At 40.3% G+C, this 24,431-nt stretch overlaps 1 protein-coding gene across 1 annotated transcript; it reads left to right on the forward strand.

The window, feature by feature from the left end:
• The first annotated feature begins 1,026 nt into the window (after positions 1 to 1,026).
• On the forward strand, positions 1,027 to 14,748 carry flvcr1 (FLVCR heme transporter 1). Its single transcript, XM_054618611.1, has 10 exons — positions 1,027 to 1,765; positions 3,604 to 3,748; positions 5,339 to 5,479; positions 5,965 to 6,032; positions 7,355 to 7,458; positions 8,724 to 8,834; positions 10,054 to 10,159; positions 10,335 to 10,446; positions 10,555 to 10,622; positions 12,284 to 14,748. Exons 1-10 carry the CDS (start codon positions 1,103 to 1,105, stop codon positions 12,446 to 12,448), a joined length of 1,683 nt encoding a protein of 560 aa, XP_054474586.1. The 5' UTR covers positions 1,027 to 1,102; the 3' UTR covers positions 12,449 to 14,748.
• Positions 14,749 to 24,431: the final 9,683 nt, after the last annotated feature.

The raw sequence follows: 24,431 nt of genomic DNA on the forward strand, positions 1-24,431 counted from the left end.
CTGATATTCTGCCTTTCTTTAATGTTGGATCTGTTGAAACAATGCACATTTGTGTACAATAAGTGTGAGTTTCCTGTGGGATTAGACCTGTACCTGCAGTGGAGTCCCACTCGGTCAAAGGATGATCAGGATTAGAGGATAACAGGCTGAGCACATGGTCTGACTGATTCAGAGTAACAGGACCAAGCAGCAGGTTACAAGTCCAGAACACAGGGGTTAACATGTGTCATTTATTGTAATGTTCATTGCACAGGTTTTGGTTTATTCTTTGTTCAGACTAGTGGAAAGTGGCATCACATTAAGGTGTTTATTTCACTGCTTTGTCTATTTGCAGCTGTAGGTTTCTCTTAAACTCACCACTAGGGGATGCCTCATTTGCATATTCTAACAGGAAATAATTGCCTTATTATAACTGGGGACGTTTCATGGTGATATTTATGAATGAAATATTGCATTATCTGCCCCTTTATTGTTTTACATTCACATATAAGCATGTGTGACAACAAACGACGATCATGAGCTCAAACTGAGATAAAATATATATTTAATGTTTATGTATTTAGGCCTAAAACAAAAAAAAAATGCATGGTGACATTATTATATAAATCATGTGTCACAATATGATAAAAGACATGCATTTAATAAAAATAATAATGCATTTATAAAAGTGCAGTACAGTGTTATAACACCAGCTAACCACAGAGCAAACGGAAGGAAAGATGGTGATTAAACTGAATTATTACCATGAATGTTTTATTAATAATTACATTATGTGGGGTTGTAACTTCTCTGCACAAGCTGTGCAAGCTTCTCTTTTATTGATATATGAATATATTTATTTATATACACGCAGGCATACTGTGAGCTGTTGCTGCTTTCCTATTGGCTCATCAGAACTCATGCGACATCTTGTGCTGAACAAAAGATAGAGGAACCAATTCACAGAGAGAGAGAGAGAGAGAGGAACCGGATGTTCTCTGGAGTACTTAGTTCCTAAATGTATCCATTCTAAGTGCGCCGGTTCCATCCTCTCTCTCTGCAGAACATCCTCCCTGCAGAACCACACCAAGAGGAGGAGGAAGAGGAGGAAGAGGGAGGTATTATGGTGGCTGGAGAGCTGGTCCAGGAGCATGTGCGTCCAGACACAGGAGCACTTGGAGATGTGGAGCTCGGAAGAAGGTCTCCAGAACCAGAACTTTACGCACAGCCGACCCATGGAGAGGTTCCGACCCATGGAGAGAGGAGAGACAAGGAGCTGCTGCAGGAGGAGAGAGAGGCGATGCTGCCCAATGGAGGAGGAGGAGGAGGAGGAGGAGAGGAGCTGGAGACCAGGCTGTACCGACGCAGGTTCGCAGTCCTCACAGTGTTCAGCCTGTCCTCCCTGGTCAACGCCTTCCAGTGGATCCAGTACAGCATCATCACCAATGTCTTCACGCACTACTACCAGGTGGCCAATGACAAGGTGGACCTGCTCTCCATCGTCTACATGCTGGTGTATGTGCCTCTCATCTTCCCGGCCACCTGGCTGCTGGACAGGAAGGGTCTCCGGCTCACGGCCCTGCTGGGAGCCGGACTCAACTGCGCCGGTGCCTGGATGAAGTGCGCCAGTGTGAGTCCGGAGCGGTTCGGGGTCACCGTGGCGGCGCAGGTGGTCTGCTCCGTGGCGCAGGTGTTCATCCTCGGCCTGCCGTCCAGAGTCGCCTCGGTGTGGTTCGGGCCCGGGGAGGTCTCCACTGCGTGTGCAGGGGCCGTGCTGGGGAACCAGGTGGGTGGGGGGGGGTGGGGGTGGGTGTGTGGGTGTGTGTGTGTGAGTGTGTGTGTGTGTGTGTGTGTGTGTGTGTGTGTGTGTGTGTGTGTGTGTGTGTGTCAGTGTGTGTGGTGTGTGTGTGTGTGTGTGTGTGTGTGTGTGAGTGTGTGTGTGTGTGTGTGTGTGTGTGTGTGTGTGTGTGTGTGTGTGTGTGTGTGTGTGTGTGTGTGTGTGTGTGTGTGTGTGTGGGTGTGTGTGTGTGTGAGTGTGTGTGTGTGTGTGTGTGGGTGTGTGTGTGTGTGTGTGTGTGTGTGTGTGTGTGTGTCAGTGTGTGTGTGTGTGTTTGTGTGTGTGGTGGGTGAGGGTGTGTGGGTTGTGTGTGTGTGTGTGGGTGTGTGTGAGTGTGTGTGTGTGTGTGTGTGTGTGTGTGTGTGTGTGTGTGTGTGTGTGTGTGTGTGTGTGTGAGTGTGTGGTGTGTGTGTGTGTGGGGGGGTGAGTGTGTGTGTGTGTGTGTGTGTGGGTGTGTGAGTGTGTGTTTGTGAGTGTGAGTGTGTGTGTGTGTGTGTGTGTGTGTGTGTGAGTGTGTGTGTTTGTGTGTGTGTGTGTTTGTGTGTGTGTGTGTGTGTGTGTGTGTGTGTGTGTGTGTGTGTGTGTGTGTGTGTGTGTGTGTGTGTGTGTGAGTGTAGTGTGTGTGTGTGTGTGTTTGTGAGTGGGTGTGTGTGTGTGAGTGTGTGTGTGAGTGTGTGTGTGTGAGTGTGTGGAGTGTGTGTCTGCTAAATGACTGTAATGTAATGTAAGTGTGTGTGTGTGTGTGTGTGTGTCAGTGTGTGTGTGTGGGTGTGTGTGTGGGAGTGTGTGTGTGTGTGTGTGTGTGTGTGTGTGTGTGTGTGTGTGTGTGTGTGTGTGTGTGTGTGTGTGAGTGTGTGTGTGAGTGTGTGAATGTGTGTGAGTGTGCTACACATTATTTATAGGGCTATTATTAACAATGTGTTTAAGGTCCGTCATTGAGTGGAATAGTAGAGTCATGGAAGAATTGGATAGGAGGTGAAGAGAGATCAGCAGACAGTGGTGGAGTGTAACTAAGTACAGTACAATACATTACATTACATTACAGTCATTACATTATACAGTACAGTACATTAACATTACATTACAGTACATTTGACAGTCATTTAGAAGACGCTTTTATCCAAAGCGACTTACAATAAGTGTATTCAACATATTCAACCTTACCTTTGAGGTACTTCCTTCCTATGTATCTTACTTTATACTTCTACTCCACTAGATTTATACATAATTAATAAGTTATTATGTATTATTATAGATTATGATGCCCAGCAGTAAAGTAACGGGAATGATCTCCACCTTTACCAGCTGCAACATCAACGTGATGTATAGTGCATTAATAATTATAATATAATATATATTGTTCTGTAAAATTTGTGTTTTTACTTGTTGTGCTTTAAGTTTACTTCAATGCTAATACTTTTGTATTTTTAAATACATTTTTGAATGCAGGACTTCAGCGTGGTATTGCCACTTTTCCTTCAGTATAATATATGAGTATTACTTACAGCGCTGTCTGCCAGCAGAATAGAAGAGTAGAATAGAAAAGAGTTGTGGAAGAAAAAATTGAGTAAATCAATCAATCAATTTAAATACAATAGAAGATAATGAAATAAACAGAATGTTATCACCAAACCTTCAATTTAAATGTGTAATATGATAACACACTGCATAAAAACAACAGTAGAGTTAGTAAACATGTCTCTCTCTCTCTCTCTCTCTCTCTCTCTCTCTCTCTCTCTCTCTCTCTCTCTCTCTCTCTATGTCTCTCTATGTCTCTCGCCCCCTAGTTAGGAACAGCCATAGGTTTCCTGCTGCCTCCGGTTTTGGTTCCCAACACGCCCGATGACGTTGAACTTATGGGTCACAACATCAGCATCATGTTCTACGGCACCGCTGCTGTGTCCACCGTGCTCTTCATCCTCACTGTTATAGGTACGCACACACACACACACACACACACACACACACACACACACACACACACACACACACACACACACACACACACACACACACAACAGCCTTCCGTGCATTAAAGCTAGGGTGGGTATTAATTAATTAATTTCTTTACTGTAATATTTGGCAAAACTGTCCTAATAGCCAGTCAGCTATATGTAGGTGAAGTGCTCTGAGAATAGCCTTCCGTGCATTAACTTTGTGCCGCCGTCTGCTCCAGTTGCTGCTTATTTGTGGTTCTTTTACCTCAAAGTCACATGAGGTGACCACAGGAACAACTGCACAACAGATGTGTGTGTTTGTGTGCTTGTTCCTGCACTCATGAGGACCCAGATGTCCTCACAAGGATGGAAGATATTCCAGACATTTTGCCGCTCCTTAAATCTGTAAGTGACCAGTTCAGGATTAAGACTTGAGTTACGGATTCAATTTAGAATAGGATTCGGTTCAGGGTTAAGGAAAGACCTGAGGTTAAGTGTTCTGGTTCTATGTGTCAACACTGCATTGTGTTTTGGAGAGGAAGAGGGTGGGGTTGGTGGTGGGTGGAGAGGGTAATGTGGTTGTTTTAGATGGGCACCATCACCTTCTGGTTTGACATGACAATATGCAAACATGTTGAAACAGAGGATTTCAGTTTGAACCAGCAGGTCAAACGCAAAGAAACCCTCTGAGCTCAACACAGGAGTTACAGGAGAAGGTCAGTGTCTCCTCCTCCTCCTCCTCCTCCTCCTCCTCCTCCTCCTCCTACACCGACACCACACTGCTGGAGACCCAGGCCGTATTGCTGGACCCGCTGGAGGGAAGGGAGGCACAGGAGAACCAGAACCAGGACTGAGCGGGTCAGACTGTCAGACCCTGCTGCAGTAAAACGAGAGGTTTTCTAAAGGGAGTCTGGTGTTTAGAAACAATACCGCTTTTGTCCACAGGGACCGCCAAAACGTCTGGTAACTTTGCTTCCGGTACCCAGCAACTTTAGAAACCTCATGCATTTAACATCTTTTAGCCTATATTTAAAAGTTAAAGGTGTGCACTTTAAGAGAACAAGTGAGAGACTAAATCTATGAAGAATGTTGTGCTCTTTAATTTAAACAATTGAATCATATCATTGGTTGATGAGAAAAATGTTGTATTACTTTCAGAGATCAAAACACTTGGTAATGAAAGTCCCCATTACTCAATAATGAACAGTTCTCTGTATTAACTCGGAGGAATAATCGTGTCTGTCTTAAAGAAAAAAGGTTACAATAAAGTATTTCTGGGGATTAAGTTATGATTATATTTTTACTAAAGCAGACTAGAGAATAATGCAACCTGCTTTGTACACTTAACCAAGCCAAGTGATTATTTATAGTACTTTCTCTTGTTCAATATGGGCGTTAAAGCACACATTAATAACCATGAAACACTCCACAGACACTGAACTCCAGACTGCAGAGTGCAACAGATCGCTATGGAAACAGGCTTCTAGGACCCAGTACTTAAATGATCAGGAACTTCCTGGTAGAAATGCAGCTTCAGAGGCTTTAGAGTAAGCTAACCCAAACTGTCTCTTATGTGTCCCTACAGTGATTAAGGACCGCCCCCCCCTCCCTCCCAGTCACGCCCAGGCCGTCCTACCAAGCTCCCCCACCGAAGATTACTCCTACAAACAGTCCATCGTGAACCTGATGAAGAATAAAGCGTTTGTGTTCCTGCTCATCAGCTACGGTGGGTGTGTGGAGAGACGTTCATGGGGGGCCACGTTAAGGCCCTCTGTCTGCCTCTAGAACCTCACGGCACATGCTGAGTCACGTGATTCCTCCACAGCTCGCCGGGTTCATAAATGATCCGTCACACTGTCGGGCTGACTTTTTCCTTCTGCATCTCACAGGCCGACTTTAAAGAAAAGGGCTTGGCCATATTTAATGTCATGTACTTTATTGAGCTGCAGGCGTAATGACTCGCACTCTGTAACTCGGCAACAGCCAATCAGGGACGCAGACACTCGCAGACAATTTCCTGACAAAGACAGACACAGTTGTATAAGGGAACAAATGTACTCTCTATAATAATCATAATGCATGAGTCCGTGTCAGAGAACCACAGTAAAGCCTGTTGCTGTTTTTTGCATTTTGAATTAGATTTGAAAACATTAAAACATATTAATCATGTTTAAATCAGCTTATAGACTCTTTGTTTCTGTTTGTCTGCAGGTATAATGACTGGTTCCTTCTACTCTGTCTCAACACTACTCAACCAGATGATCTTGGCCTGCTATGCGGTAAAAAGAACGAGCGAATGAAAACAAACAGCTTAATCTTGTGCTGTTGTATCTATGATTGGGAATAGGGCTGCTCCTTCTGAGTGGATTAACGGACTAATTGGTCGTTTTGGTCTCAGACGACAAAGACTTATTTTCCCATTAGTCGTTTATTTATGATTATTTCATGCTGAATGAGAAGTTTTCAAAAAACTTCTCTGATAAACACAAGATTTAAAGTGGTGCTTTTCTGCGATTCTCAAAGAATTTCTTTGGTAAAGGACAGCTCAAATCATTTTTATGGCATCAAAAATCTTAATTTAAGTTCCATTTTTATTCTTATTCCAGAGTTTTTAAACTCGTTGGTCCAGAGAGAATAACTGGAATATGAGATGGATTGTGATCTGCAGCCGTTGGAAACAGGAACCAACAACAAAGCAACAGCACAACACACACAAGTCCTGGCATGACTGCAGATACAAATCAAACGGACATAAAACAAGATAAATAAATCTATCTGTGTCGAATGCTGCAGATCTTCTCTCAACCAGTTAAACAACTTTTCCACCATTTACCTGTTTTATTTTATTTATTTAGATTTTCCTTTTTATGTTTAGAATGTACATAAAGAAGAAACTGGACGGAAAGACAGACAGAGAGAGAAAGAGAGTTATTGAGAGAGAGAAGAACAAAGAAATGTCTGATGGCTTTGATGAGACATGAGCTTATTGTCTGAGTTCATTAGCTGTGTTCACGCATGCCTGCTGCCCACCACAACACACACACACACACACACACACACACACACACACACGCACACACACACACACACACACACACACACACACACACACACACACACACACACACACACACACACACACACACACACACACACACAAAGCAGACCGACATAGATAAAGACTGATTCACTCTCATACACTTTCTCACACACGCACACACTGACTGACGAACGGAAAGGCTGGTTCAGTTTCTGCTTTTCTTAGCAATTCACACTATCCCTGTCACACACACACACACACACACACACACACACACACACACACACACACACACACACACACACACACACACACACACACACTTAGAGATGTTCACCCTTGCATGAACTTATAAAACTCTCTCAGATGACTTAACGGCCCTCTCCCACCTAGAAGAACTGTAAATCCCTGACCCCCCCTCGAATCACCATATACACAACTTACAGAACATGTGACCGTCTCATAGTCCATCTGTAAGATTTGACGAGTTTAAAGCTGCACAAGAAGCTTTTTAGTCAGCTGTTTGTTCCCTCATTAATATATCTCCTCTCCTCTCCTCAGAACTCGGAGTTGAATGCTGGGAGAATCGGTTTGACTCTGGTTGTTGCTGGGATGGGCGGCTCCATCCTGTGTGGCGTGTGGCTGGACCACACCAAGACATACAAGTAGGCAACACGGGCACACACACTTTCCCCTACTGTTCGTTTAAGGCTGCCGTCTCACGGAATTTATAAAGCATCATGTTATACCACAGACTGTTTATAAGAAGTGGACGTCGTCATCGTGAGGTCACCTGTTGGGTTTGTTGGACTGCGGTTTTGAAGCCTCAGAATTCAGCCTTTTGGCCGTCGCCATCTTGTTTTTTTGCACTCGAGAAGATGAGGAGACATTTTTAGGAAACTAAAATGTTACAATTAACTTTTATGAACTGAAATCAAACTGTGAAAGGGTTAAAGCTTTAACACAAAAACATACACAACTCCCAGAGCGGACAACGCTGTGGTAGCGTCCTGTCAATCAGTGTGAAGCCCCGCCCTAAAGCATACTCTGCTTTATGGTCTGTTTGACTCTAAATGGAGCATCATTTACTAAATGAACATCATGCTGTATTGAAGAAGACTTGAAACTAGAGATTGAGACCATAAACTCATGTTTACAATGTTTACTGAGGGAATAAATCAAGAGAGAAGTAGAGTCATTTTCTCATAGACTTCTATACAACCAGAGGAGTCGCCCCCTGGTGGACAGGAGAGAGAATGCAGCTTTAAGACATGAAGCATTGGCTTCAGTTTTCAGAACCGGAGGTTGCCGCCTGTGTTATACACACAGAATGTATATAAGAAGTGAACATAGTCATCGTGACGTCACCTATTGGCATTCCAGTTCATCCCAAAGGTGTTGTATGGTATTCACGTCGACCTCAGTGTCTGCAAAAACATTTCTTTATGGAGCTTGATTTGTTCAGGACACTGTAATTGTAACAAAGGAAAGGGTCTAATTAGTAGTTTATCATTGATTGCCGTAGCTTTAATATTTCTCTTCATTGGAGCTAAGGGACCTAGAGCCTTGAAAAGGTGACCCAGAATGGCGTGTCCACATACTTTTGGCCATGTAGTGAAATATAAGAGTCATGTAAGATGCTTGTGTGAGAATGAAACAAGTCGTCCAGCTTGGAGGGTAGATGAGGTGAAATGAAACCTGAGACACCGAAGATGAAGGGAGCTAAGTGAAGATAAATCCTGACCCACCCAGACATGTTGGAGACAGGACATTCTAGCTCTGCAAGCAAAGTTTAATGAGCCGTCATAGTTTTTTTTAGATAAAATCAAAAGAAATGGAATTACGTTCATCCATAGAATACCAACTGATAGGTGACTGAAATACTGTCAATCACTGTAGTGAAATAACACTGCCATGTGGTGTTTTACAGGATGACGACGCTGATCGTGTACGGCCTGTCGTTTCTGGGCATGGTGGTCTTCACCTTCACCCTGAAGCTCAACAACATCATTCTGGTCTTCTTCACGGCTGGAGCTCTGGGGTACGACTGGAACCAAGTCACTGAATTTATACATTTTCTTCACGTTGTGTGTGTGCACGTTAGATAGATACTTCATGTCTCCAGGCTGCTCGTGTCGTATTACCCCAGTTTGACCTTGAAAGCAGGGCGACCTTGTAAACCATCTCCAGTTACGTCAGAGGGCTCATAAAGACCAAAGACACTGCTTAGCATTCCTTCACACTTTATGTTCATAAACAGCATTGACCTTCACATGGAGATGTCTACAATGCAAGTATTTATAACAGGAGTTTGGAGCTGTGTGACAGTTTGTAAACAGATGTTTTTATGTAGTTTTCTGTTAAACTCAGCCCCCATTTACTTATATTTAGTAAAGATTTTTCCATTTTTATCTCCGCCAGGAAGATCATGTGATCAGTTGTGTTTGTGTGTGTGTTCGCCAGTGAGTGTGCACCTCCTTATCTGTCCACGGCTAATCTTGCATTCTCACCTTTTATTGCCTGTTTTATACTGCCATTGACTACCTGCTGACTCCTAGATAGTAGTGATCTCCAACCACCCATCTGCTATTCTAAAAATTCATATATATATATATATATATATAAATATGAATACATGTAAAAAATATGAATAATCTCAAAGGGAATAGAACAGAGGAGAAAAAAAAATCAGTTTGCTGGAAGATCTGAATAATTAGCCCAAAATTTGAATATAAAGCATCTAAATGAATTGCTGTTTTAGTAAATTATCAACAAACAAAACTACATTCATAGGTAAAATATATCTACACATCCAGATGTTTAAATGTATGATTATAGAGCTGCTAAAACAGATTGTCCCTTGTTTTTCTTTCCCCCCAAAAATGCTGGGATTCAAACTGTTAACTGTATCTTTAACCCTCTTTAACCGTTAGGCTGCATCACTCTACAGTTTCTTTCTAATCCCACAACTACTCAATCCTGCTCTCAAAACAAATAGTCCTGAAACAGGGTGTCAGTTCTGTCTCTTTATCTCAATTTGTTGTAGGTTCAAACACACCTGCTGTAGGTACCAAGCAGGTGTGTTTACATATAAATATAAATACATCAAAGTCCACATTTACAAGTCGCATTGGAATTACATTTCAAAACCCCTCCATATCGGATTTGTCAAAATCACATGACGGGTGTTTTAACAAGTAAATAAAATTGTCATACTACAACACAGACAATAATATTTCCGTTTAAACTTATTGTTCCAGGTTCTTCATGACGGGTTACCTTCCTCTGGGCTTTGAGTTCGGAGTGGAGATCACCTACCCAGAGTCTGAAGGAACGTCGTCAGGACTCCTCAATGCTTTTGCTCAGGTATCACCAAGGTTCTCCAAAGTGTCCTTAAGGTTCTACATGCAGAACTCTCACATCCACTAACCATGCATTTGTATGTGTGTGTGTGTGTGTGTGTGTGTGTGTGTGTGTGTGTGTGTGTGTGTGTGTGTGTGTGTGTGTGTGTGTGTGTGTGTGTGTGTGTGTGTGTGTGCAGATGTTTGGGATCATATTCACTCTGATTCAGGGCAAACTGATCACAAACTACAATCCCCTGATTGGAAATATCTTCCTCTGCGCCTGGATCTTCCTGGGAATACTGCTCACTGGTAGGCTGCATGTGTGTGTGTGTGTGTGTGTGTGGAAATGTGTGTGTTCATCTGTGCATGTCAAACAGATGTATATCAGATGTAATATTTCCTTGTTTTATGTTTCAGCCTTAATTAAGTCAGAACTGAAAAGACACAATGTCAACATGGAGGCGGACAAGGATCACATGAAAGCAGTGAGTACACACACACACACACACACACACACACACACACACACACACACACACACACACACACACACACACACACACACACACACTCACACAGAGGTTTGACAGCAGACCACTTTCTTTGCACTGAAACATCCCCAGAAAAACATTCAGGGAAGTGAAAGTGTTGATGCCATTTTCATGACTAGAAATAGATTGTGGAAACTTTCATCTTCAGAAGCGTTTCCCTCAGAGCTACAGACAAAACATAGCAGTTTGTCACAGGAACAGTTACTTCCTGTTAGATGCGATCTGTAGGCTACTTGTAGTTTTCAGAACACGTCCGGATTTATTTACATTTGTTTGTAAATATATATTTCTGTGGAAATGTGCATGTATCTGGCATTGTGTTCTTTTCTTTCATTCTTCTCACGTCTGCCTTGTTGAACACTTTGCTGCTAAGCGTTATATAAATAAGCTTTATAATAACCAACCACACAAGATATGTTTTTAGATTAAACTTTTATTGCACAACATTAGACCGGTAGCCAACAATCTAGTGTTAATGAAGAAAATTAGAGCCAATCAGCTCTTCAGTTGTGCGACAGCAAGGTGTTTCCCATCATGCTCTGGGTCATACAGACAGTGGAGAACTGTCTCGACATCGTGTGGTTATTGTTGCCCACGTGTGCATGACAGATCAGCAGGACTGTTTCATCTCCAACGAGCCCTTTAACAGAGAACATCTGATCCATGATGTTCCCTGCTTTCTGTATCTTTGTATATCGGGTGACTTTCTGGATGATGGATTTCCTTCTGCATGCCTTTGTACATTTTCTCCTCCTTAACGTCTCTCATCCCGTCTTTCATCCGCATCCCGCCGGAGTGCCCTTTAGAGAGGACAGCACTTAGTCTGAATGTCTCTTTGTTCAGTATTTCTCCTCTCAGTGGCGTCCCATAGCGTGACCTTCTGACGAGACAGATTCTTGAACCCTCCTCTACTTTCTCTGAACAGATTCTCCATTCACTTTGGACATTAAGTCTCTTGAAGTTTCTGTTCAGGCGTATAAGCTTTCCTCGACACAAACAAAGCTATAAAACTTTATTTGGCTCTCACCTCGCTACCAGCTGATTATCTCTCTAATGATTTGTGAAGGTGCCTTACGAAGCACCCTTCAGACAAGCCAGAGCATTAAATCTGTTTCTGTTTCTGGACAACGGGTCTGAGTCACCGCTGAACTCATCAACTCATCCTCTCCCTTCCCTTCATCCCTAGCTCAGAGGTTTACAAATGAGGCTCTGGCTTCCCTGAGAGATCACTCTATCAAGTTTGACGTTTGAGACTGTGAGCTAGAAAAATGAACATCTCACATTTAGGTTTTGAGATTTTAGTTTTTGAAATGGATCACAAGCACTGCCTCATTTCACAGGGTCTTAAGAAACAAAACACCCACTCACAGATAAAGGGTATCCTTATTTATTATAGGTACACTAAAAACATGTCTCAGTTAGAAGCCATAATAAGCCAAAACTAACATCTGCATTTAGTCTGAGGTTGCTGATCATTTTAGGAAGAGCAGTTTGTCCAATTAAGTTCATATTTAATTAATAAGCGTCCTCTTAGCCTCATCAAGGTAATTACTGCTCCATTGAAATGTTTGAAATTTTTTATTTTTTTTGCCAAGCTCCATGATGCCAAGTCTAATCAAGCACGGACACGATCGTCAGTGGATTTACCAGCAGGGGGGCCACCAACGGGGCACAGAGGGCCAACGTTACCAGTCCAAACCTGCAGTGGGATCCTGGTCTCATCCTCCAATACACTTGCAAAGAAGATTACCTCCAATTGACTGAACTTTGGCTTTCATTATGGAGAGGTAGTTGTGTATTATATATAAAAAAAAGAAAAAAAAAAGCAGGCAACGTCATGCAGAAGATGCTCCAGTGCACTTTTCAAAGAAAAACAAGCTTCCAATTCCTACATCGCCATCAAAAGGTCGGCTGTAGTTGAGATGAAATACTCCAGGTGACGTTTTCATGTTTTGGAGTCTTGTCTGGAGTTTTGTCTGTGAGGAAGAACTAGAGAGCCATTCTGTTTGGTTTTGTACTGAGGCCACTGCACACTGCACACACTGCACAGGGCCAACGTCACCTGAGTTTACTTGAATTTGACTTCTTCATGCTCTGGACTGAAGTTGTGAAACACACTGTAAATGTTCATTTGATGTCTTGTTTTACGTACGACAGAAGTTATGTGGAACGAGTCAACACACCTGAAACCTGGTTTGAAGCTGCCTACGACAGGAAAAGAAGACATGAATCATGTTTTTTCTTCTGTCATGCTGCATGCATATCAGACACGCCAAGTAGCAGATAAATCATTTTGCATCTCCGTTACACTGGCCAGACTTTGTCATAAATGGTATGATAGTAAGTCTGAGGAGGTCTCGACTATTAGAGGTTTTTATTTGCACCTTTTTCCTTTTGACATTGGTTTACATGTTGATGTTGCTCTTTATTTGCTTGAATCCATAAAAAGCTGGAGTTTGCGCAAAAGAGTAAAATGTGTAGAAGAATTGTATTTGGGTTTTTGTTTACTGGGGTGCATCCCTGTGCTTTCCCCTCTTTTTCTTCCCTAAACTCACCACAAAGGGAGTAAAGGTCATTTAAAACGGCTTATTTGCTATGAAGGTGCTCTGACATAACACTATGCTTATGATTAAGATACTGACATTTGAGAAATAACCATCTGCAGTAGTAAAATACAACATGTGTTGTATCTGTCTGGCTTGTAAAATGTCCTCCCTGCACAAACCACAACGGACCAAACAAATATAAACAGTTTAGTGCACAATAAGAAAAAGCACGCACAACTACAGGCTTTACACCTACAGGTGTGATTGCAGATGAGTTTTTAATGTTGACCTCTGTTTATTACACCATGTAAGTCACAGCTGAGGGACGGGAGGACAGCGCCATCTAGTGGGTTTTCTTTAGTAGAAACAAAGAAAGCAAAGTGGACAGCAGAAGCACAAAAGAGTTCAATTGTTTTTCTAACAGAAAAAGATGCTAATTTAATCAATCTGTCTGATTGATTTTTTGTCGTAGAAAAGAATTCTGTTCATTTCGTAGCTTTCTTTAACCATTTGTACCTAAAAGTATACTTCATTTTTAGTTTGGTTGAATAAAAGTTGTCAACTCTTTAGTTTAAAAATAGATGCAAAATGAGTAATTAGTCTATTTGAAGTTGTTTATTTGACACATCTGACAGAACAGATAACGGCAAACTCAATTATTTTTGGTAAATGTGTTTTATTTATCTTTAACCCTTTTAAAAATGCAAAAAACCTGAAAAACAACCAGACTTTTATTTTTTTGGCTCCACATTTAGACTTTTATTTTTTGATTAAAAGGCAGCAGTTCCCCCTAATGGGATATTGTCATCTCCACACCAACAAGCTTCATGTCAACAAGTTCGCAACAATTTAAAATGAATCGTCAAAGAAACTATTAAATAATGGTACTTGGCAATGCCATGTTATTGCTATGAGTTATCTCGGGGCCTGATGGAGAATATTATCAAGTATTGACTATATGACATCAGCAGAGAAGCTTTTTGCTTATTTTGTGAGAACATACATTTAATACTTTTCTTAATGTTCGTTCAACATGGTCGCATGTTTCTCCAAACCACGATTAAATCTACTGTTTCTCTATTTATTTGGTTTTCTATTTTCAAGCCTTATTAATCTATTTTTAATGTGTGTCACAAATAAATACGATTAAAAAAGGCTTGGTTATTTCCTAAAGCACACAACACTTGTAAGCAGGTTCAATCCATTGTTGATTTGTTGACAATAAGAAAATGGAGAATATCATCAGCCTTATCCTTTAATCCTCCATGTATACTGACCCAAAACTGTAGTAGAGATACTTGCATTTGTGCTGATTGTTGCACTAAATGTATATAAGTATTTATAAATGTTTCATTGATCTGTGAAGCTGCTGTTGGGTTTTATGTCATTTTTTTAAGCAATCCAAACAATGTGGGATGTATAATTTTGTTTGCTTGTCATAAATACTGGATCACATTATACGCAGATGACATTACTCTGAACATTTCTGTTAGAATCAAAAGACACTGGGTGGAATCACAACAATAAAAGCATTTTACTCCAGTACTCTCCAATGATTTACTGCAATGTCTTTCCTCTTGAAGTATGCTCAACAATGGCATAGCGGTATAGTGGTTAGCATTGTCAATATAGGTGGAGACAGCTGAAGGATTAAATGCCTTTCCATAAGTATCTTTAAATCTTTTGGATATTGTCAAAACAAATGCTTTTAATGTTTTGTGCAGCAAAAGCAACCATGTTCTTCAAACCTTTACATTTTGGAGACATAACCTTTAACCTGAGAATGACATGCTAACAACTTGATATAGTAGAATATGCCATGTGTGTTTAAACATAAAACGATCTCAGGTTTCTCAGATCTTACCTGCAACCATTACAAATGTGGAAGAATTTCTAAAATGACATTAACGGCCTAAGTAAATCAAATGAAGGAAGTAAAATGCTGCAAATAATGTTTACTCATTGTGCCTAGATGCAGATGATAACATAATGAATGTTTAAGCATTACCGACACACACACACAGCTTCCTCAGAAATGCTGGGACTTAAATTTCACTGAGAGAAATAAACCAGTGTGCTTTTTTAAGACTTTAGCATAAACTGCCTGATGACACATGGTGGTGCTCTAAGGCTGCACACACAGACACCTATACTGAAATAATCTCCCATGTATTGTTTGGATAATTTTGAGAGGCTGGGGAGAGACTGATTTTGGAGACTTAACATTTGATTTGTATTTAAGGAACCGCATAAACTGGTTTAAGTCCTATTTATCAGATTGTTTTCAGTTTGTTAATGTCATCAATTAATCTTGATAATCCTAATTACCTTATATATGCTTCCTTTGGGGATTCTTATTAGTAAAACTCTAACTTCCATTGTTATGCAGACGATACCCAATTTTATCTATAGATCAAGCCAGACGAAACCAACCAGTTAGCTTAACTCTAAGCATGCCTTAAGGCAACACATTCTCACTCCTAACTCATTAAATACTGACCCTTTGTTAGTGGCTCCAGCTTCAAACTATAACCGTCTACGTACCCCTCTAGTGTCATCTCTGGACGTGGCAGAGGCGGCGTCAGTTTCCACTCGGTACATGAAAAGTGTGTTTTCAAAATAATCTTCAGTCTTCACAGAAAGTTGTGTTTAGGCATCAAGAGTGTAGATGATGTTAACTTGACCAACGACCCACATGACTAATGAGTGGCGTGACAAAACAGCAGTCCTGTGTTTGTTTGACTCATCAACCTCAGTTTGTGGACTTTCTCACTCTTTATATTAGTCATCGGTTGCTATGACTGTCTAATAATGACACCCTTTGGTTTACATTGGAGTTACTTGAAAGCATAATGATGCTAAAGGATGTCTTTGGATGTCGGTATCCGAAGCCAAGTGGCACTGACCAACCGCATGTATTGATGAGTTGGGAGTTATTGTTACTATTGTTGCTGCTGTGTATCTCTATCGCTCTCTCAAGTTGCTACACGTAAAAGGGGATTTTTTCCTTGCCGCTGTCACTCCAAAGCATGCTCACGGGGTAATATTGGGTCTCCGTAAATGAAAGAGTATGGTCTAGACCTGCTCTATTTGAATAGTATCATTACTGCTCTTGAGTTGGGGCGCTATGTGAATAAAGTTGACTTTAAATTGGCCTGACTTGAGGCTGTGTCACAAGTGTTTTTACACAGAAACTCATCCACAGGAAGGCAGTTTCATCATCAGCTACAGCTAAGTATGAGACACAAAAAGCCTCACAGAGCACATTTGTTTCCAGAGAGCAAACAGAGAATGGTTCGACTGGCGTTAATCCTGATTTCTGTGCTTCAGTTTAAAGGTAACTGCTCTGATTTACTTTTGTTGTTTAAATGTTATCTTTTTTACAAAATGTACATTATCATTATTATCATTATTGCCTGGAAATATTTAAACCAGTACAGAAAACAAAAATAACTATTTTTTATTTTTTTTCTCAATCGTAAACTGATGAATTCTGCCAATAACATAAAGAGAATACAAGTGTTTTGAAATTAATAGAATAATGTAGTCTATTAAAAAAAAGTCTGTAAAATGTGTGGTGCACTGTACTATAACAGTTTCACCCGACAGTCGAACATAAAGCCAAACGTGCTATTTCCTCCCGCTACTAAAAACTACAATGCCCAGCTGTTTGAGGAAATAGCTGTGCCTCTTCAAAAAGGATGTGACATGTTTTCAAAGATTTACTGCTTCAGTAGGAACCAATAAGCTTTGGGGCTGAGAGCCACAGTAGGGATGTTGAAGAAACTGAGAGACCAACATATCATTTATTTTTTAAACCTTTTAAGGGAAAGTCAGAGGGATATCGACAAAGTTCAATTTCTAAATAAGAATAAGTCGGCCTTTGATCAGACAGGTTTTCACTGGGTTTTCTCTCACATTAATCTGACAATATGCTCACACAATCTCGTTTAAATATTCATTGCTTGATAAAACATGCAAAATCTAAAATGCTACAACAGAATGTATTGGTTTATATACAGTCTATGTGTACACTAAAAAAGGGACGGTGACATCCAATGGCGTTAAGCGAGAGTTTGATAAGATTGCGCAACCTTTATGGCCTGTAAAAAAAGACACAGTAGTTGGAGTGTATAAGAAGAAAAATAAAAGACAATTAGAGCAATACATTATTTATTAAAGAATCTCAAATATAAACTTCAGATAAAATAATTTAAAACAAGTGAAGAAATAAAGTCAGGTCAGAAAAAAGCACTGATAGAACATCCAAGTAAAATTCTCAAAACTTGTAATAAATACTTTGAAGTGCGAACATATCAGCTCAGTATCAAGTATCAATCAAATTGTAAATTCAGCAACATGTGCTTTCTTTCAGTCCATCTGACTGAATATTCAGTTTGTGTTTTATCTGAATGCATGTAACCTGTATACTTGCACAATGATAAATGTCTATATACAAAATATAACATCAAACAAGTTTTCCAGAAAATCCTCAATGAAAACATTAACATTTCTTTAATGGAGCAGTGTGACATTTTGGGAAATGTGCTTATTTGCTTTTATCTTAAATGCTCATGCCTATACATTAAATATGGAACTAAAGCCAGAAGAAAAGTTAGCTTAACATAGCTTAATGACTGGAAACAGGTGACAACAGCTGGACTGTCCATAAGTAGCTATATCCGCCTACCAGTGTGTCTATCTTGTTTTATTTTATCATTTAATAAATTGTGGTTACACATCAAACTATTTCTCGGGATGGGGCGGCAGTTTCCTAAGATAAGATAAGATAAGATAAGATAAGATAAGATAAGATAAGATAAGATAAGATAAGATAAGATAAGATAATCCTTTATTAGTCCCACAGCGGGGAAATTTGCAAGATTACAGCAGCAGAGAGGATAATGCAAGTAAAAAACAAAATCAAAACAAGTATTATAAATAAGTAAATAGGTAATAACAAAGTAAAGAATAATAAATAAGTCAAAAGAAAATTAAAAATCCACAATAACTAAAATATCATATAAACAGACAGAATAATCATATATTCCTGGAGGCTTATCGTCACAGAGGTTGCCAGGCAACCACTAGTGTAATTATGATTGACTGTGTGTTTCAACAATAAAACTTTTTCTTGTAATGTAAAAAAATCATCAAAGTTATTATCCAAATATAAACTGTATTCAGATAATTGATTGTGTAAATTGTCAGTAACAAAAAAAAGGTGTACAGTTTTTTTCCAGCATGTATCAACGCAAAATGAATCTACAGACTACCTGGAGAAGATGCCGTTCTGCCCTGTTCCACAGCAACCGACTATGACCCAACATGCTCCATCGTTTCTTGGTTTTACGACAGAGATCTATCTGAGACTCTCCCTGAGGTTGAGAATGGAAATGTCATTCACAGGGTCACTGCTGAGGATGTCGGTCTCTACACCTGCCGGCTGGGGAGGAGAGATAGTGAGGGAGTATATCTCATTGTTCTTACAAGTGAGTCCTTAAAAAAGCCACTGATATTATTTTGTTTAAAAACCTTATTCACTTATTATAATGTTCTCTTTCTGCCTCCCGGCTTCTGAGCCAATGCTGTAAAAAGGGAAGTCATGACGTTCAGCCTTCAACTATTAACTCTCTCTCACTCTCACTCTAAACATGAGCTCATGAGTCTACAGACAAAACACGGCATCCTAGCAAGGGTGATAATATATATCACCGTGTATATATATATATATATATATATATATATATATATATATATTAAAATGCATTATTATTATAATATGTATAATCCTTATCTGAACTTCATTCGCTCTCTTTCTTTGTCTGGACAGCCAGCCGGGAGTTCTGCATTTGCAAATGTAAACATTATTTATTGCATAAACAAGCTCCCACTTTGTGAATTCATCCTAAAAGTGCCACCACAACGACTGCTGCAGGGATGATGTATTTTCCCTCCATAAAAATCTAGTGGAACTTTCCGCTGGATTATTGAACATTGACGAAATTGAACTCAAACAAATGTTTATGTTACTACACTTTTTATTCAGCAAGATAATCTTCACAAATGAACACCACTTTTATGATTTTTTAAGCTTTAATGCAATTGGCAGAAGTAAAAATCTAATGCTAGGCTATAAACTAACTGGTCGCACCTTAAAATGCAGCACACTAATTATACGTAATAAGCCGTGCATTATATCAAATTGGACCAAAACTTCACAAAGGTCACATGAGCGCGACTATAAACAACGAGGCTGTGGAGGTCGACTGGTCGGCATGATGACCTGATGTAGTCTTGATAGCTGCCACAGGTAGGATATTTAGTGGCATATTTTATGACCTAGAACAACACGAACAAAGTCTCTGAAGCTTGTTTGAACCACAGACTTTACTTCAGGCATCTAACTAGACACACATTGACTTTGAGACAAGGGAACCTAAAGTTCAAAAGGGTTTTAGGAATCATTCCTGCAGCTCAGCTGAACTCAGTAAAACAATTATGACTGAAGGTGAACAGAAACTTGTCAGGGTTTTGTAGTTGCTAACTTTCTTTCATTTCCTCTCAGTCTCTCCATCTCCACCAGACGCAGATCCAAAGAGGGACGGCGAAGTCACATTAGAGTGCACTCTGTGGAGATACATCGACCTCTTTCACTGTCGACAGAACAGCCTCCGCTGGGTGGATGAGACGGGAACCGAGCTGCTAGTCTGACTGTGAAGCGTCAGAGCGGCCACACCAGGAGATACACCTGTCAGTTTGTTGATCAGAACCGTGTGGAGATAGAGGCTGAATACACACCTGACTTCACAGGTGATATAACCTCTGATCCGGGTGAGACAACATGTAACCTAACAGATACAAAGTTTTGCCTCCTGGTTTCTCAAATGTTGGAGCTTTTGTTCTGCAGGATCTTTAATATTGTTCTAATTGACTGACTGACATGTGTTGAACAGATTCCACAGGTCGGTCTCCTCTGAGCCCCGTCATGTTGGCTCTACGTATTGGAGGACTGATTCTGATGATTGGAATCACCGTTGTTATCTTCAGAAACAGATGTGAGGAAATCCACTTCATAATTTGGTAAAACTGGTTCAGATAAATCTTAAATTTAGGATTTTAAATGCTACTTTGTTATTCATATTTCCTCCAGGCAACATGAAACCACTTGATGATGAGGACAAAGTGAGTAAAATCTAAAATAATAAGTTACTTTTTCATTAATGTCTGTGACCACAGAGGCTGCAGTCGCTCTGGTTCTTTCCCTTGTACAATTTTTCGTGAATCTTTTGTGTTTTGTGTCACAGGTAGATAATGATGGCGACGGCGTCCAGTACGAAAACGTGGAGCCACTTCCTGCTACTGCTCGAGTGCGCTGATTAACAACTTCAGCTCAACAGAAAGTCAAATAGCAACAGGCGTTTCAAAGAGGGCGTAACCTATAAGCACTGTTGCTGTGCTATTTCTATACGTTGATGAAGCTACTGTAATATTCACCATAGCTGCATTGCTTTTTTATATTCTAATGAGGCTACTGCAGTTTACTCTTTGGCTTTACTGTGTTATCGTCACTGATGAAGTTATTGTAACATGCACTGTGGCTGTGCAGTGCTGTTTTCATATTCTGATGATGCTACTGTAATATGCAGTGGTGGTTGCTTATTGCTGTTAAATAATAGTTTGAATGAACTACTGTAATAAATCATCAAACATAAAAGTTTTGAAATTGTCACTTATGAATGGAGGCAAACAATACCACTGGTTGCATGGGAAAACACACACACATCCCTTTTTATTTCATAGAAATCCACCCAAACTGCATCCCTGAATGATAACAGTGTAATACTGTAAGCTACTGTGATAAATGCACCGTGGCTGTGCAGTGCTGGTGAACGATATGTTGATGGAACTATTGTTATTTGCACTGTCCCTGTGCAGTGTTTTTTTCATATTCTGATGAAGCTATTGTCAAAGTGATGTGCAGTTTTATTTTCAAGTTTTGTTCCCACTGACTATTTATCAGGTCCAAACTTTGTCCAGTGTTTTGGTTTTACCTGCAAAACTGATGACATTTCCATCATCCTAGTCATTTGTGTTTCCTGCTTATGATGGCGTGCTAACACGCTAAACTAAGACGAGTTAGCATTTAGCTCAAAGCACCACGTGCTCACAGAGCTGCCAGCATTGACTGTCGTCTCTTCGTCTTGTTATTCTGCGGTTGGCTTTGTACCAAACATGACACTTCCTCCTTTGATTACAACATGGAAATGACAAAATGGACAATGACAACATTTCCATCACTCTGTATGGTGAGCAACATAGAGATAAGAAATAGTCATTCCAAGTAATGGATGACCCGCTCTAACACCTTAGCCACATCAGCTCTGAACAACAATAACACAGTTTATCATTTCAGACCCTGGTTAATATTAGGCATCTATAGTCTTCCTTTAATGTCTCTGTCTTGACTTTGGCCTTTGGCTGAATAAAACCCTCATCAAACCCTTTGAATGACTCAACAAAAACAACCACCGTCCAGCTAAAAAAAAGGATTAAGTTTCCAGCATCTTAACATTTGAAGATACAAAGTTTACACCTGGAAAGATTATATAACCTGCAGGGTGATGAATGAAGGTAGAAACTGCTATGTGTTCACTTTGAGGAAAACGTACTTAAAATGTACCTTCAATAATTTTAAACTGTGTATCCGTTCAATTTGAGTCATTCTGCTAAAGAAGTATATTTAACTTGTAGGGTCATTATCTTTCTCAGTAAGTCAACCACAAAAAGGAAACAGCATCATCACACACAGATCTGTAGCAGAGAAGAAGGAAAGACACACACGACGTCTGCTGATAAAGAATGGACACCAAAGGTTTACTGGGATTAATCCTTACTTTTGTGCTTCAGTTTCAAGGTAAACCTGTTTATTATTCAAACGTTAACCATCATTTTACAGAAATGTGAGATTTGTATTAGATTAAAATAAAGGCTAGTGTGAAAACTTCTACCAGGAACAAGCCTACATCGAGAGGCCCTTTTGATGAGCTTTGATGAGAGCTGTAAAAATGAGCCAACGGTTGTCTGAGACAAGAGTCTGTTATTATTTTATATGAAATGTATATTCAATTTATGTATATGCAGATGTGAAGGACAGAAAAGTTGACAAGTGTAATGATCAAATGTCAGTTTGCTCTTTGTTCTGTGTTACATTATAACTTAAAGAAGTTAGTACAGTGTACAGAATAATACAAGTGCACAAGAAACAAAAACACTAACATCAGATGTGCAGATTTGATTTGATCTGACTAAACATTTGTCTTTTCATATTGTCTGAGTTGTAGATACATAAATGATAATTACTGTCTCCATGCAGATGATTTTATTTGTAATGTCTCATTTTACAGAATATGTGTTCTTTTCTCTCCAGCGGTTATCAGTAGAACGGACACCTCTCTCTTCTTCAGGAGTGGAGAGGATGCCGTTCTGCGGTGTGTCAATGCATCACTCGCTGGTCCAACATGCTCCTTGGTTTCATGGCTTTACAGCATAAATCAATATCATGGATTCCCTTTAGTTGAGAATGGAATTGTTGCAAGTAGCTCAGCCCAAGCGTCCAGGCTGAGTTTGGACACAGAGTGCTCTTTGGTCATTCAGAACATCACAGCTCAGGATGTTGGTCACTACACCTGTCGACAGGGGAGGGACTTTAATCTGGATGAACATATATTTACAAACGTTCTGACTAGTGAGTGTCATTTCCATGAAAAGTAATTTCACAAGACGACATGTGTACGGCCCCTAACTCACTTGTTTCCTCTCAGTCTCTCCATCTCCACCAGACGCTGATCCAAAGAGGGACGGTGAAGTCACATTAGAGTGCACTCTGTGGAGATACATCGACCTCTTTCACTGTCCTCAGAACAGCCTCCGCTGGGTGGATGAGACGGGATCTGTGCTGCTTGATGAAGGCGTCGGTGACAGTTTCCTCGGACAGACGAAATGTGTCTCTGTTCTGACTGTGAAGCGTCAGAGCGGCCACACCAGGAGATACACCTGCCAGTTTGTTGATCAGAACCATGTGGAGATAAAGGCTGAATACACACCTGACTTCACAGGTGATATAACCTCTGATCCGGGTGAGACAACATGTAGCCTAACAGATACAAAGCTTTGCCTCCTGGTTTCTCAAATGTTGGAGCTTTTGTTCTGCAGGATCTTTAATATTGTTCTAATTGACTGACTGACATGTGTTGAACAGATTCCACAGGTCGGTCTCCTCTGAGCCCCGTCATGTTGGCTCTACGTATTGGAGGACTGATTCTGATGATTGGAATCACCGTTGTTATCTTCAGAAACAGATGTGAGGAAATCCACTTCATAATTTGGTAAAACTGGTTAATATAAATCTTAAATTTAGGATTTTAAATGCTACTTTTTTATTCATATTTCCTCCAGGCAACATGAAACCACTTGATGATGAGGACAAAGTGAGTAAAATCTAAAATAATAAGTTACTTTTTCATTAATGTCTGTGACCACAGAGGCTGCAGTCGCTCTGGTTCTTTCCCTTGTACAATTTTTCGTGAATCTTTTGTGTTTTGTGTCACAGGTAGATAATGATGGCGACGGCGTCCAGTACGAAAACGTGGAACCACTTCCTGCTACTGCTCGAGTGCGCTGATTAACAACTTCAGCTCAACAGAAAGTCAAATAGCATCAGGCGTTTCACACCTGTGATCATAGCTTTGAGTTGAAACGATATATTCAAAAACATTACTCACACGTTTTACACCTTAAGTGATTTAGTCCATTTATGTCAGAAATTCTCTGTTCCAACAACAAGAAGTGTCATGTAACTCTTCTTCTCATCAGTCATTTCACTGGAGGTGCAGAGAAATATCACATACTTTGCATTCACATTTAGCTAACAGCTTTTATTTTTTGGTACATCTACTTTGTACTACAGCCTCCACGTTCTCATCAACTCTTTTTTTTACAGCAGCGGCAGACAGCTCCTCTTTAAACCTGCTCAGCAGCAAACAGCAGACATAGTTAGCTGATAAACAAAGTGGAGTCTAGCAGCTTAAGAGACCCATATTTCCCTCAGGAGCTGGTGGAGACCAAAAATAGAGCTAAAAGAGAGCGAATGTTACATTCAACAGATGGAAACAACTTGGTGGGAGGCCGGTCTGCT

Source organism: Anoplopoma fimbria, chromosome 18 (genome assembly GCF_027596085.1).
Source record: "Anoplopoma fimbria isolate UVic2021 breed Golden Eagle Sablefish chromosome 18, Afim_UVic_2022, whole genome shotgun sequence".
NCBI lineage: Eukaryota > Metazoa > Chordata > Actinopteri > Perciformes > Anoplopomatidae > Anoplopoma > Anoplopoma fimbria.

Bases quoted from the DNA above. Each gene is read 5' to 3' on its own strand.
- flvcr1 (XM_054618611.1), top strand. From the start codon at position 1,103: ATGGTGGCTGGAGAGCTGGTCCAGGAGCATGTGCGTCCAGACACAGGA. The intron at 6,033-7,354 runs GTAAAAAGAACG...TCCTCTCCTCAG, and splicing joins TGATCTTGGCCTGCTATGCG to AACTCGGAGTTGAATGCTGG. The intron at 8,835-10,053 runs GTACGACTGGAA...TTATTGTTCCAG, and splicing joins TTCACGGCTGGAGCTCTGGG to GTTCTTCATGACGGGTTACC.